The sequence below is a fragment of the Doryrhamphus excisus genome, chromosome 5 (genome assembly GCF_030265055.1).
Source record: "Doryrhamphus excisus isolate RoL2022-K1 chromosome 5, RoL_Dexc_1.0, whole genome shotgun sequence".
NCBI classification, from domain to species: Eukaryota; Metazoa; Chordata; class Actinopteri; order Syngnathiformes; family Syngnathidae; genus Doryrhamphus; species Doryrhamphus excisus.
Window position 1 is genome coordinate 4,685,672 of NC_080470.1, and position 15,941 is coordinate 4,701,612.

The 15,941-nt window shown below is 43.1% G+C and overlaps 1 protein-coding gene across 2 annotated transcripts in view; it reads left to right on the top strand.

Moving 5' to 3' along the window:
• Positions 1 to 4,872, top strand: part of lurap1 (leucine rich adaptor protein 1) — a 39,778-nt gene extending 34,906 nt beyond the window's left edge. For both annotated transcript variants that reach the window (XM_058073151.1, XM_058073150.1), the window contains one exon: positions 1,936 to 4,872. In XM_058073151.1, coding sequence (XP_057929134.1) covers positions 1,936 to 2,769 — 834 coding nt within the window. In that variant the 3' untranslated portion in view covers positions 2,770 to 4,872. The remainder of the gene's footprint in view (positions 1 to 1,935) is intronic.
• Positions 4,873 to 15,941: the final 11,069 nt, after the last annotated feature.

A 15,941-nucleotide genomic window follows, 5' to 3' on the forward strand; every position in this document is an offset into this window, starting at 1 on the left:
ACCAGGGTTCAATTCCACCCTCTGTGCATGCGTGGGTTTTCTCCGGGTTTCTCCGGTTTCCTCCCACATTCCAAAAACATGCTAGGTTAATTGGCGACTCCAAATTGTCCATAGGTATGAATGTGAGTGTGAATGGTTGTTTGTCTATATGTGCCCTGTGATTGGCTGGCCACCAGTCCAGGGTGTACCCCGCCTCTCGCCCGAAGACAGCTGGGATAGGCTCCAGCACCCCCGCAACCCTTGTGAGGATAAGTGGTAGAAAATGAATGAATGAATGAATGAATGAATGGTTTGTGGCGTTCCCCAGGGTTCAGTGTTGGACCCCAATTTTTTTTTAATCTTGGGTACATAATAGAGGAAAAAAATCAGTTGGAAGCCACACAAGCAGGAAAACATATGTAAAGTTTCTACTATCCATTATTATTATTATTACTGTGATTATGATGATTATGATTATGAAGGAATTAATGAACTTTAAACATCAGACCACATCAAACTAGGTAATTTAATTTTACAGCTTTTTTTTTGTTACTAAATAAGACATCCGACTTGCAAGTCATGTTACCAGTTTGTATGCTAAAAGTTGAAATACTTAGAAAGCAACTGGCGGGCCGAATTCAAACGCTTGGTGGGCTGCATGTGGCCCCCAGGCTGTAGTTTGCCCACCCCTGATCACAGTGACCATCACTTTTGAAATTGGAGGTTTTGTTATTTGAAACACTTCACACTATCAGGTTTTCAAAAATATATTAACTAAATATCATGCCGAAGAAAAAATGACCAGTCCCAGGGTGTACCCTGCCTCTTGCCCGAAGACAGCTGGGATAGGCTCCAGCAACCCCGCAACCCTCGTAAGGATAAGTGGCAGAAAACGAATGAATGAATGATAAAAAAAGCCTTAAACAAAAAGCATTAAACACATAAAAAATTCAGTTCTACACAATAAGAATCAATTAGAGACATGCAGTACACAGTAAAGTGGATTTATTTACATTTTCATTCATTCATTCATTTTCTACCGCTTTTTCCTCATGAGGGTCGCGGGGGTGCTGGAGCCTATCCCAGCTGTCTTTGGGCAAGAGGCGGGGTACACCCTGGACTGGTCGCCAGCCTACGGACAATTCGGAGTCGCCAATTAACCTAGCATGTTTTTGGAATGTGGGAGGAAACCGGAGTACCCGGAGAAAACCCACGCATGCACGGGGAGAACATGCAAACTCCACACAGAGATGGCTGAGGGTGGAATTGAACCCTGGTCTCCTAGCTGTGAGGTCTGTGCGCTAACCACTAAGACCGCCATGCCGCCCCTAGGAAACAATATTTGTGTCAAAATGAAAGCATCTTTTCACTTTTTTTTTAGTTGGGAACTGATATTTTCCTGAAACTTTCCTATGTTCTACTGCTATGTTCTAATTGAAAAAGGTAGAAATATCCAAAAGGTTACCTTTTAATCGGTTCCATGTCCATGTTCCATACGTTATAGTATATTTCTCACCTTCTTCCGTGAGATGAAAACATTAATAGTAAACAAACTAATGAATTGTTAACAACGCTTTGTTAGCAATGTGCCACCTCAGCGCTGACAAGGTCTGGAGAACTTTTACTGCCACTCTCATTCTCCAACCTCAAACCTCAAAAGCACACCTCTCACGTCAGCATGCCAGGGCGGCAGGAAGTTTACCACCACACATTCACATATACTCTGTGGTGGTACTGCATGGAGTATTACAGTATACCATCTGTGTGTAATATATATGGCATGAGAGGAAGGAAACGCCTCACTTTTATTTCCACTTTCAGTGAAGTGAGTAACTACTGCATCAGCTGTGATGACCACACAGCCTGTTGTTTGCGGACAAGAGACAGATTGCCAAAGTGTCCTTGAGCAAAATCCGAGTTATTAAAGATTTGCATCTACTTCTCCTGTTTCCACAGGCACACTTGCGCTCAGTGGATGTTAAGATCCTTCAGCAGCTTCTGGCGGTCAACGAGGGCATCGAGGCAGTGAAATGGTTGCTGGAGGAGCGTAGCACGCTAACGAGCCGCTGCAGCAGCCTCACGAGCAGCCAATACAGCCTGGGAGACGGTCCAGACACCTCCTGGAGAGGTTCTTGGAGTAGCCTTCACGACCCCAATGATAAGCTGGACAACATTTCCATAGGCAGTTACCTGGACACCCTGGCAGATGATATGGATGAATACTGCCCTTCAAGCTCAGAATCTGTCCTCTGCTCTTCCACACCGCAGGTCTCCGAGGTTACTGCCGTGGGGCGGACAGCTGGAGGCTCCGCAGCTACTGTAACAGGGGATAAACCCGGGGTTAGTACCGGGGTTGAGAATGGAGTTGCAAATACCATTCGGTCCAGATCAACTGAGAAAACTGGAAACGGGGCAATCGTTGTCAGTGATGTCAATGGGAACGGGATAATCGGGACCGGAACTGGAAAGACGTCGCTTCTTGGCCGCATTCCTGAATCTCAGTCTAAAGCCAAGCAGGATTCTTTAGTTTGCTCTAAGGTGGCAGAGACAAGCCCGGTCCCTAGGAACAATCCTCAGACCCAGATCATTAAGACTAACGGGACGGTGGAGAAGACAACTCTACAAACTAGACCTGGCCTCACTGAAAAACTGAACCACAGCCCGAAACGTAAACCTTACAAAAATGGAAATGTTGAGTTGGATACCTGCAAACTAAATAGTAAGATGCATTTGGAGTACGACGCTCACTGGCGGTGGGTGCAATCACAAGAAGATGTGACGTTTTTGTAAGAAGACTATTATTGAGTATGCACTGCATCAGGAATGCTTCCCTTGCTAAGAGTCCATCGCTGGCGGTGCTGAAAAAGAACTAAGCAACATTTTCGTTGAGTTGGTCCCCCTTAAAATGCGCAAATAGCACACTGGGTCAACGGCCATTACAAGAAGTTGACCATTACCAGTCTTCTAAGCACATATCCTGTACCAAATGAGACATCGACATAATTGTAAAAATGGACCTTCTACTATTCTACCATTCACTACCGGACATTTTGGACATGTTTGACTGATTATTCAAGGCACACAGAATATTGTGTTCTATGGCTACATAAACATGGAACCTATTAAAAAGTAACCTTTTGGTTATTTCTACCCTTTTCAGTTAGAATGAAAGTTTCAGGAAAATATCAGTTCCCAACTAAAAAAAATGATTTTTTCATTTTGACATAAATATTGTTTCCTTGGGGCGGCACGGCGGTCTAGTGGTTAGCGCGCAGACCTCACAGCTAGGAGACCAGGGTTCAATTCCACCCTCGGCCATCTCTGTGTGGAGTTTGCATGTTCTCCCCATGCATGCGTGGGTTTTCTCCGGGTACTCTGGTTTCCTCCCACATTCCAAAAACATGCTAGGTTAATTGGCCACTCCAAATTGTCCATAGGTATGAATGTGAGTGTGAATGGTTGTTTGTCTATATGTGCCCTGTGATTGGCTGGTGACCAGTCCAGGGTGTACCCCGCCTCTCGCCTGAAGACAGCTGGGATAGGCTCCAGCACCCACCGCGACCCTTGTGAGGAAAAGCGGTAGAAAATGAGGGAATTAATGTTTGTTGACTAGGCTGCACGGTGATCTAGTGGTTAGCGCACAGGCCTCACAGCTAGGAAACCCGTGTTCAATTCCACCTCGGCCATCTCTGTGTGAGTTTCCATGTTCTCCCCGTGCATGCGTGGGTTTTCTCCGGGTACTCCGGTTTCCTCCCACATTCCAAAAACATGCTAGGTTAATTGGCGACTCCAAATTGTCCATAGGTATGAATGTGAGTGTGAATGGTTGTTTGTCTATATGTGCCCTGTGATTGGCTGGCGACCAGTCCAGGGTGTACCCCGCCTCTCGCCCGAAGACAGCTGGGATAGGCTCCAGCACCCCCCGCGACCCTCGTGAGGAAAAAGCGGTAGCAAATGAATGAATGAATGAATATTGTTTCCTATTGTGACAGCTCAAATATCTAAACCAACCTTAAATAACACAAAGGGTTGTTTTACATCAAAATAATGTATTTACAAATATAACATCATGAACTATTGACAGTACTACGTGGGCGCACCCATTAGTGTGCGTTGAGATTTCCCTGAATTGTGTAACCTCCAGGCTACACTCCTCTATGCTCGCTCACTTCCTCCTTCCTGTCATGTGAGTTGTCATTTAAATGATCCTTGCAGAGCTCTAATGCATCAGTGCAGAGTTGCATCATCTTTTGTACCCCAAAAGATGTAAAAGACATTTATAGTAAATATGGTGTTTGGAGCTGGCATTCAGGATTAAAAAAAACATATAAATACGTCTTTGGTATTGATCGATTTTCTCACCTTTAGGACCTCAGGATCACATACCTATCTGTTCTTCTTTTAGATCCCCGTGATCAACGATCTAAATAACTCCATAGATGACATTGGACTATGTTTGGGTTGCACAAATTATGGGTATTCCCGTTGTGTGTATTAAATATGACATGTGTTATATGCTATTTGCTAATGTATTGACAAGTGAAACACATGTATTATTACCCTCATGAGTGCAAATTTGTGCATGTTTGTCTCAAACACTTAAGCTGACAAGGATTCCTTCATTCTATGTACTATTATGCAATGTTTTGTCAATGCAAGCTGGAGCTTAACCTATCATCTGCAATATGTTGATGTCACTGTTATGGGTCCCTCTGTACCTGGCAGGGCCGGTTGTGGGTTCAGCAGCTATTGTGCCTGATTGGTCGAAACCTTATACTGTATATGCCTGGCCTGTTTTTTTTTTCTTCTTGAGTAGAACTTGCACTTGTTATGATAATCTTGGGTGGTTGGTGTATTTTGCCTGCTTGTGTGCATAAAAAGGCTAGACTATCAGTTTGTGTACTTTATTTTACTATTGTTTCTTTTGGGCTAAAGAGTCATGAGTCATTTGACACACAAGAGTCATGATCAGAAATGAGAGAAATGCTTCATAAGAATCTTACAATAAAACCCAGCATATCCATACACACTGTAATAAGAATAGTCCAAGTTGGATAATCCATCCAAATTGTAGACATGAAGTCATCCGAGTCCTCCTTCCTTTCTAGCATATGTGCTGGCTGTAAAGCAACATTGCATGCCAAAGAGACTGTCTGCTCCACTAGTTTGTGGTTTTCTTTCCAAATTAGCTCAGGCATATGGGAAAAAAAAACAGTGAGCAAACCTGTAGAACCCATTAGGTCAAACTATAGTCCGTCTCTCTGAAGACAAACTGCAGCTCGCCGATGTAGTCATGTGTTTTGGCTGCATAGTCAGAATGGAAAATGAACATTGTTTCAAAATAAGGGTGTCGGTGCCTGGAGGAATTGTTTTAAAACACATCTTAATCAGATGAAAAAAAGACAGTATAATTAAATAATAAAATAATAATAATAGTATTAATAAATAATATATGAATATTGGTGGCACAGTGGTAGACCTATTTTGTATTCTAAAGACCTCACAGCTAGGAGACAAGGGTTCAGTTCCACCCTCGGCCATCTCTATGTGGAGATTGACTGATTATTCAAGGCGCACAGAATATTGTGTTCTATGGCTATGTAAACATGGAACCTATTAAAAGGTAACCTTTTGGTTATTTCTACCTTTTTCAGTTAGAATGAAAGTTTCAGGAAAATATCAGTTCCCAACTAAAAAAAAAGCGAAAAGATTTTTTCATTTTGACACAAATATTGTTTCCTAGGGGCGGCACGGCGGTCTAGTGGTTAGCGCACAGACCTCACAGCTAGGAGACCAGGGTTCAATTCCACCCTCGGCCATCTCTGTGTGGAGTTTGCATGTTCTCCCCGTGCATGCGTGGGTTTTCTCCGGGTACTCCGGTTTCCTCCCACATTCCAAAAACATGCTAGGTTAATTGGCGACTCCAAATTGTCCATAGGTATGAATGTGAGTGTGAATGGTTGTTTGTCTACATGTGCCCTGTGATTGGCTGATTGGCGACCAGTCCAGGGTGTACCCACCCCTCTTGCCCGAAGACAGCTGGGATAGGCTCCAGCACCCCCACGACCCTCGTGAGGAAAAAGCGGTAGAAAATGAATATTGGTGGCACAGTGGACCAGTGGTTAGCGCGCAGACCTATTTTGTATTCTACAGACCTCACAGCTAGGAGACCAGGGTTCGATTCCAGTCTCTGCCATCTCTGTGTGGAGTTTGCATGTTCTCCCTGTGCATGCGTGGGTTTTTTCCGGGTACTCCGGTTTCCTCCCACATTCCAAAAACATGCTAGGTTAATTGGCGTCTCCAAATTGTCCATAGGTATGAATGTGAGTGTGAATGGTTGTTTGTCAAAATGTGCCCTGTGATTTGCTGGCGACCAGTCACCCCGAAGACAGCTGGGATAGGCTCCAGCATACCCCGGCGACCCTAGTAGGATAGGCGGCATAGAAACAACTGGCGACCAGTCCAGGGTGTACCCCGCCTCTCACCCGAAGACAGCTGGGATAGGCTCCAGCACCCCCGCGACCCTCGTGAGGAAAAAGCGGTAGAAAATGAATGAATAATAATAGTGGTAATAAAACCATAGAAAGGTAAATAGCGCACAATGTTGCAATACCAATCCCTGTTCAGGAGTCATCATATTCTTTTCCATGAGACTTTCAAATGAGAGATTGATTCACAAGAGCGAGTGAGTGCCTAGTTTTTCTCCTCTTGTTCATTTTTCTTTCTAGCAACATCCCAGCCGTCCACTCCATTAGCTACCTTGGATGCTCTTGAGATGCTTTCGCATCAGCTGAGTTCATTTTAGAGGAACTAAAAGACAGACGGCTTCTTGTGTTTTTCCCCAGGAGGCAGAAAACAGAGATGAACAGTGCAGCTCTCAGCACGCAGCTGAGTGGAAGCGTCCACTCCCGGTGTCCCGCTGCTTTCTTTCATTCCCTTCTAACACTCTAACACACATTCTCACCAGCACGTTTAACATGTGGGAAGTCTCCTTGGCAGCTAACTGAGGGCCGTTAAAAGCAGTGTCGCTTTCATTTGATTGGTAATTATACTTGTCAGTTGTTTCATGCTTCCAACTGCATAAAGACACGGATGTGAGTGAAAAGAAATCCAGCTGGATAGACGCTGACCCTCAATTAAAGCAATAGAAAACTCGTCTGAAATGCTAATGATGACACATCAGATGGCATTTTTCATTCATTCATTCATTTTCTACCGCATTTTTCCTCACGAGGGCCGCAGGGATGCTGGAGCCTATCCCAGCTGTCTTCGGGCGAGAGGCGGGGTACACCCTGGACTGGTCGCCAGCCAATCACAGGGCACATATAGACAAACAACCATTCACACTCACATTCATACCTATGGACAATTTGGAGTCGCCAATTAACCTAGCATGTTTTTGGAATGTGGGAGGAAACCGGAGAAACCCGGAGAAAACCCACGCATGCACAGAGGGTGGAATTGAACCCTGGTCTCCTAGCTGTGAGGTCTGCGCGCTAACCACTAGACCACCGTGCCGCCCTCAGATGGCATTTTTATATAAGTTATATGACTCAAGTCGCAAATTTTGCTGATTTTGGAGTCGATTCTGCCATATCATCAAAGACTCGACTTGGACTCGACTCAGACTTTAATCTGATGACTTGAAAATACTTGTGTGTCCCCATTCAAAGTTTTCAAACTACCGTGACCTTTATGCCATTTCCAGCACGACAACAAATTTTTCCCACAGAATCTGGAATGCATTTATAAACGTTCAACAACAAACAACAAGGGTGTGGCTTATATTTCTGTGACTGCTGAGGAATGGCAGTGAATAACACCGAGATGTGTCATGCTAACATGCTAACGAGGGTCATTTCAGTTGCATTTGCACACTTTGAGGTCATGCTATTTTATTTAGTACGCACTTAACAGTGCTTATGACATGTAAGGACTTGAACATTTCAAGCCTATGACTTCGGACTTGGGCTGCACATTGGATGAGTGGTTAGCACGCAGGCCACGCAGCTCGGAGAACCAAGTTTGATTCCACTTTCGGTCATCTCTGTGTGGAGTTTGCATGTTCTCCCCGTGCATGCGTGGGTTTTCTACGGGTACTCCGGTTTCCTCCCACGTTCCAAAAACATGCTAGTTTAATTAGCGACTCCAAATTGTCCATAGGTATGAATGTGAGTGTGAATGGTTGTTTGTCTATATGTGCTTTGTGATTGGCTGGCGACCAGTCCAGGGTGTACTCCGCCTCTCGCCCGAAGACAGCTGCGATAGGCTCCAGCACCCCCGCGACCCTCGTGAGGAAAAGCGGCAGAAAATGAATGAATGAATGAATGAATGGTTTGTGGCGTTCCCCAGGGTTCAGTGTTGGACCCCAATTTTTTTTTAATCTTGGGTACATAATAGAGGGAAAAAAATCAGTTGGAAGCCACACAAGCAGGAAAACATATGTAACATTTCTACCATCCATTATTATTATTACTGTGATTATGATTATTATTTTGTTTTGTTTTGTTTTCATGCCCAGATAAGCCCCTGCAACCCTTGTGAGGATAAGCGGTAGAAAATGAATGAATGAATGAATGACTTCGGGGTTGACTTAAGATGTGTTGTCTTGACTTGCACCTCTTAAATTGAGACTTGGGATGAAGGACTTGCTAAATACTGACTTTCTCCCACCTCTGGTGAGAAGTCACAAAAGGTGCCCAACCGAGTCCTATTTCATGTGTATGTTTTGACTATGTCCAATGACAGAAACACCAGTGTTAAAGTTAGGCTAATTCCCCCACAGTGCAGTCGTCTTTGTTGAAGACTAAATGATGTCGTTCCTGAAATCTTCTCAGCAGTTCCGGTTCCTTTGGGATCACTTTGTGAAAACTATTTTAGATAATAATCCATGTTGGATCTTGCCAACTTCTTCTCCTTTGACGTCTTAATGCAAACTCAATAAGGACTTTAAGTGAACCATAAGTACGTTTCCAATCAATACTTGGCCTCACCCTTCCGTCAAAGGTTTATCAGTGCAGATGCATTAGCAGTTAAAGCACTTACCGGACTTGGACAATTTAAACATAACACTAAAGTATGCTGACTAATGGCATGGAAATATGTACAGCATGTAATCTACATGGTTTATTGAAATGAAGCTCTGGATGCTTTGTTTCTTTCATGATGACTCGACAGTTTATGTTGGTGGGATTCTTTTCAAGGTGGATTGTAGAAGTGAGCATTAGAGCAGGAGTGGGAAAATATTTTGACTCGTGGGCCACATTGTGTTAAAAAAATTGTCCGGGGGTCCAGAACATACATTTAACACACACACTATTTTATGCTTATAGTTTTCCTTGAATTATTTGTCTCATTTTATCTGTAAAAGTGTTATACTATCAGCTGTATGTTCTCGTGTCCCTTTTTTCAGGACCACTTTAAACATCAGAGCTGCACGGTGGTCGAGTGGTTAGCGTGCAGACCTAACAGCTAGGAGACATGGGTTCAATTCCACCCTCGTTCTCCCCGTGCATGCGTGGGTTTTCTCCGGGTACTCCCAAAAACATGCTAGGTTAATTGTCAACTCCAAAATTGTCCATAGGTATGAATGTGAGTGTGAATGGTTGTTTGTCTATATGTGCCCTGTGATTGGCTGGCGACCAATTCAGGGTGTACCCCGCCTCCCGCCCGAAGACAGCTGGGATAGGCTCCAGCACCAACGCGACCTTTGTGATGATAAGTGGTAGAAAATTAATGAACTTTAAACATCAGACATCAAACTAGGTAATTTAATTTTACAGCTTTTTAAAAAAAAAATTTACTAAATAAGACATCAAACTCACAAGTCAGAAAAGCAACTGGCGCCAGATTCAAACGCTTGGTGGGCTGCATGTGGCCCCCGGGCCGTAGTTTGCCCACCCCTGATCACAGTGATGACCACTTTTGAAATTGTAGGTTTTGTTATTTGAAACGCTTCACACTATCAGGTTTTCAAAAATGTATTAAAATATAAATATATTATATTAATTATAATATTTATAAAAAATTATAAAAAAATATATAAATATTAAATATATTATTATATAAATACATTAACTAATATCATGCCATTTCGTGGTTGAATAAGCCTATTTTTAGTGCAAAGTTCGGCAAATTATACATATTTTTTTATATCTGGGCATCCCTACTGAGACTGATACCCACCGACCCGGACCCAGATAAGCCGAAGAAAAAATGATGATCATTTTTTTACACACACATATGGAATCCCAATTCACAAGATGGTTTATTATAAACTCTTATGATTACAATACAGCAGCAATATCTCAAGTTGATCTCCTGCAAAGGTGACTTACTGTATAAAGGATACCTCATTCTCAGAAGACCTCTTGACCTCTTTGGAGTCTGGAAATCACATCGGAGGGGAGGATGGTTGATGTGTGATGTAGATCTTCAGATCTAAACATAGGACTGTTTGGTTAAGTTGTATGAGGTGTTGAGGGTTCCGTGGTTGGGTGAGTGAGGGTGGCGTGCAAAGGAGGGTGAGGTCTTGTCTGAGACTTATTTATATTTAGTTTTTATTATTGACTTTGGTCGGAGGCCAAACGCCCTCTATATTCTCTCAGGTTCCGGGTCCAAAAACATGTATGTAGTAAGGGTGTGGAAAATAATCGATATTAATCGATACTTGCACGATATCATTCACCGGGTATAGACGCAATTGACTGGTGAAATCAAGATTCATCGCGATGCGTTTGTGGGTGTCAGTAAAATCCGATACAAGTGCCGTTTATTGATAGTCAACCTCACTACATATGGTGTTCCCCAGGTGCAATGAATGCACCATCATTATGTCGCGTTTTGTATTGAATACGGACGGAAGCCGCGAGGCACATACAACTACTAGTAAAACAGCATGGACGTTCGCACGCTAGTAGCAGCGACGAAGTTTCTATATTTAACCCACTCGCAACGTTTAAGTGGTATGTTTGGAAACACTACGGATTCTCAAACAACGATAAACACGCAGACTCCCATAAAAAGGGGACACACAACACTTCCGTCTACGTCTACCGCCGCCTCCCCGTCTAAGTTCCTCATCGGACACCGGGGGAAAACCTAGCAAGTCAGGTAAGTGGCTCTTTAGCTGCTTTCCAAATTGTCCGTCCCTGCAACAAGTGTGCCCCCCCCCCCCCCAAACAAGTGTGCACCCCAACAGCAGAGCAGTTAGCTTCTTCTTGAATTTTGAAACAATTTAAAAAAGGGTATAAGTTGTTTTACTTTCTGCTCCTCACTACTGTATTAGCTTAGCTGCTAGCTCATTCATATTAGCAGTATGTTTAGCAGACAGGAATATAAACAAACATTGATTCCACAAAGTGTCACTTTAACTTTGTTGTTTCTACATATTGTATTTTTTTTTACAGCAGTAATTATTGTTTAATTGTTTTACTCCACCACTGAACCACTGCTATTGTAATTGCATAGCCGATGTGGAATTGTGCGGAAAGTTGTTTTTGAAAAGTTGTTGCTGTTTTAAGATGGCAAAAAGAATGATGGGGGTAGTGGTGCATAGTAAAAAAGACATAGATTGATAATATATATATAATAATAATAATAATAATGTGGTGAATAAATAGATGACATCAAATATGAACAACAATGTACAGCGTAAACAGCACTTTAATTGAATTTAATGGCAAGTGCCTAGAAGGAATAAAACCAAATCCTTGTTGTTGGACCATACTGAATTCCATTTTTTCCCTTTGCTTATTTGCATTATTTTCATCATGTTGAATTGCATCATATCGCAAGAAATTGCACCTTATCGGATTACATTGATTTGAACTAAAGGATTATCGTATCGTATCACATCGTGAAGAGGGTGAATTGTATCCTATTGCCAGAAAATTTCATTTATCGTTAAAGTATCGTATCGCTGGCAGGGCATCAAGATGTGTACCGAATCGTCCTCAGTGCTGAAATTCCCACCCCTAGTATGTAGGTGTGTCTGTCTCCATGTGTCGGTTCTGAGAGTGACATGTGACCATTCCAGGGTATACCCAACGTAAGATAAGATATGCCTTTATTAGTCCCACAATGAGAAATTGCAAGTTTACAGCAGCAAAAGCACATCAGAAAATAGAAAGTGCAAAATCAAGGTGTGCAAAAGTGACTTGCACTATTTACAGCTGTTGATAGCTTTATTGCAAGGTTATTGTACAGGATTAGCGTTGAGTGGTTAGCGCGCAGACCTCACAGCTAGGAGGACCAGGGTTCGATTCCACCCTCGGCCATCTCAATGGTTGTTTGTCTATATGTGCCCTGTGATTGGCTGGCGACCAGTCCAGGGTGTACCCCGCCTCTTGCCCGAAGACAGCTGGGATAGGCTCCAGCACCCCTACGACCCTTGTGAGGAAAAAGTGGTAGAAAATGAATGAATGAATGAATGAATGAGTTTACATTAAGGAGTCAGACAGTTGCTATAGAAACTAAATAATTGAAAACAGAAATAGTTATTTTACAATGACTATTTCCAATCCAGACATAAACAAGCTTAACTTTTATTAGACTATTCCCAGATCATTGAATCTGTGTGAGCATCCCAGCATCCCATTGCTACTGGTGGATGTTTTCATCCAGGAGTCCCTGGGCGATGTGGGAAATAAACAAGTGGGGAAGTAGGGCGCAGTGTTCCCATAGAGTGATGTAATTCACCAATGGTCGGGGCGAGCAGAGAGGCTATTGGGAAATTCTTGGAAGACTGGCTAATAATTTTTTGAATATTGCCTTTTCAAGGAATGACTTTGTTTTCGCCCGTTTATATGATCCTGTAGATGGGATTTGAAAATGTATCAAAATGCTAATGTATTCTTGTTCTTGTTGGTACACTGCTGTTTACTCAAAGGTTGTAGCACGTTCTGTTTGTTTCAAGACAGGGCTCTACATTAAAAACAAAAATGACTTGCCATTGGGGAATCCTTAAGGTGCTACTTGCCCCATGTAAAATGAAATGACTGCCATAATGATATCATCTCATTTTTGTGGCATCACATGAGAATCTCAAAGATGAAATGATTATCATTTCTTGTGGTTGTTTTCCTACATCGATCACGACGTTGCATGGAAATCTGGATTGTCAAGAGACTTCTAGGCACTTTGCCTTGATGAATAAAAGTACATTCATGATTGAATAAACATTGTGCTTATTAAATAATAAATGGCAACACAAGTTATTGGGTAAACGCTATTGGGGAACCGCTAGACTTTGTAGCTTGTGCAAAATCAGCACTTGGTATTGGATCTAATCGGTGGTGTTTCATTGTGACCACTTCAAATTATTACAGCAATGTGATCATTTGATTTGCTGCCGCTAATAAAATACTTGTTTAGGAGGCACCGTTTCATAAGTTTTTGCTGTTTTCCTTCAGAAGTTGTTGAAGAATTGGCGAAGGGATGCCATGATAGATGTTTTCATAGTCAAACGATCGCTGATTGGTTGATCGCGAACAAGAACGGGTGTGGGTAAAACTCGGACTGTGGACTGCGGACCGCGGTCTAAATAAACGATTCTGATTGGTCCATTGCAAGATTTGCAAGGATTGGTTTGAAAATTACCACCGGAATTACACAGTCCGTGTTTTACCAACACCCAACAAGAACCGCTTTTAAAAAAAACTCTTGGCAGTATGGCATGCCAAAGTGAACTTGCCCAGACGGGAATTTCACTGATTGGATTTACTTGCCCCAATTTTGTTTTAACTTGCCCCGGGCCATCGGTACATCGTTATTGTCGAGCCCTGCAAGACTGCAGAGAATATTGATCAGGTCCTTTATAGCCATACAGTTGAGGCTCTTACCCTTGTAGTGTACATCTCATGCAGCGACTGATGGTGTATTGTACTGTATGAAACCTTGACTAAGCAACAAAGATGGAGCCTTCCTGTGGCAGTTCTACCTTAAAACGTTCTGCCTCAGCACTTGCATGCATGCATGAACGCACAGACGCACATTCACCCCCATACATAGATGTATTTCAAAGCTCAGTGGCTCCATGTTCCTTCATGTGAGTTCATAGCCACACTTGACTTTTCTGATCCCGTCTAGGTCAAGTTATCAGCGCTGACTTCATCTGTTAGTGAAATGAACCGAAAGAGGTGCTCTAAAATGCTACTCACAAAGAAAATAGCCTCTCGGCCTGCTGCTTAAGACCTAGCTGATTCCCACATCAAAGGGATATTTCCAGGGGGTGGAGTTAGAAAATACCAAACGAGTGCACAGAAGCATGGGGTGTCGCTTTAGTACATGCCTGCAGTAGATCCCAGGACCAATTAGGTCTTAATTGAGTGTCGGAGTGAAAGGGGGCCATTCAGCTGCACCTCTTTCACCCTGCTAGCCAGAGACAAGCATGCTTTGTGACACACGCACACACTGATCTGGAAGCATTCCGCTCGCCCCGACCCACTTATGGCAGACAAGGACCGGGCCAGAGGGCTGCCCTCGGTTTTCAAAAACATGGATCTCACATGCTGTGGCACAAATAAGAAGTTGCCGATTGTCTTGCCAAGGACTGGGATTTCATTGTGCATCAGAGTAATGGTCCTCTTATTAACGGTAGCTTGTCAGTAGAAATACTATGAAGGAAAGTAATTGTAATGGTAATGGTTTTATTTCAGTTGAACATGCATCAGATTACAATTGAATGCATCACATAATCAGTTCACAGTTCCACATGTCCAAAAGGAGTAGGAAGAAGCCAATCACAGGGCACATATAGACAAACAACCATTCACACTCACATTCATACCTATGGACAATTTGGAGTTGCCAATTAACCTAGCATGTTTTTGGAATGTGGGAGGAAACCGGAGTACCCGGAGAAAACCCACGCATGCACGGGGAGAACACGCAAACTCCACACAGAGATAGCTGATGGTGTAATCGAACTCGGGTCTCCTAGCTGTGTGGCCTGCGCGCTAACCACTCGTCCACCGTGCAGCCTGGATAAATTATGAATGAATAACAGATTGTAAAGAACTGTGTACAATATTTGAGACATAGGTTGATGTATTTCCAGCCCTGCCTGACTGAAATACCTCCGCAAACCCTCCTTCTGGCCTCCAGTTTGGGGAAAGGGCATTGGGGGTCAGGGAACCCTCTGCATGCATGTTTTTCTTCCACCAAATAGCATGTGTGTGTGTGTGTGTGTGTGTGTGTGTGTGTAATTATATGGATTTAAGTTTTCCTTCATACAACAAACACAAAAAAGAAAACAACAAAGTTCTCCAAATTCCCAGCTTTCATCCATTTCTCATCTATTTTCTCCCGCTTTTTTTTCTCTCCAATGTCCTTTCTGAATGTAATGACGGATTTCCTCACAACTGATCTTGCGTTTGAGCAAAGATTATAGATTACAAGAAGAGAAAGGATTTACATTCCCTGGGAGCCAAAGTGTGGCCAACATGAAGTAGCGCGGTGCCAGGCAACCAAAGCTCTCTGTTTACTGAAAGAGGGACTGCAGAAGGAGATGCCCCCCCACGCCCCCCACACCCCACACCATTTCCTTTATGGTTGTGCACTTCTGTAGTGAACTCAACACAATCTAACCTTTAGCCTACATGGTGAGGCCTTCAAAGACTACGTGGATAAACATCAGTAGCTAAAGCCCAGTCATGATTGCTGCATGAATTAACGTCAGGAGATCAATGAAGGATTTACAATGTCAAGCTCTTGGTTCCCGTTACCGGTTGATGGACGCATGAGCATTGACACCTCGACACACGCTTTTAAGTCAGAATTCCTGAACCACATATCAATTAGTATTCACTGCATAAGTTTAAGTATGTTGTGTAAATCTCACTCCCCTACACCTCAAGAGCTGCGCTGGAGAATGAGTTGACAGCCTGGGCTTGTGGTCTACTGGCAGTACACAGTGATGGACCCTTACCACCCTGTGTTCAGGTTCTTGAAGTAGCCCGGTT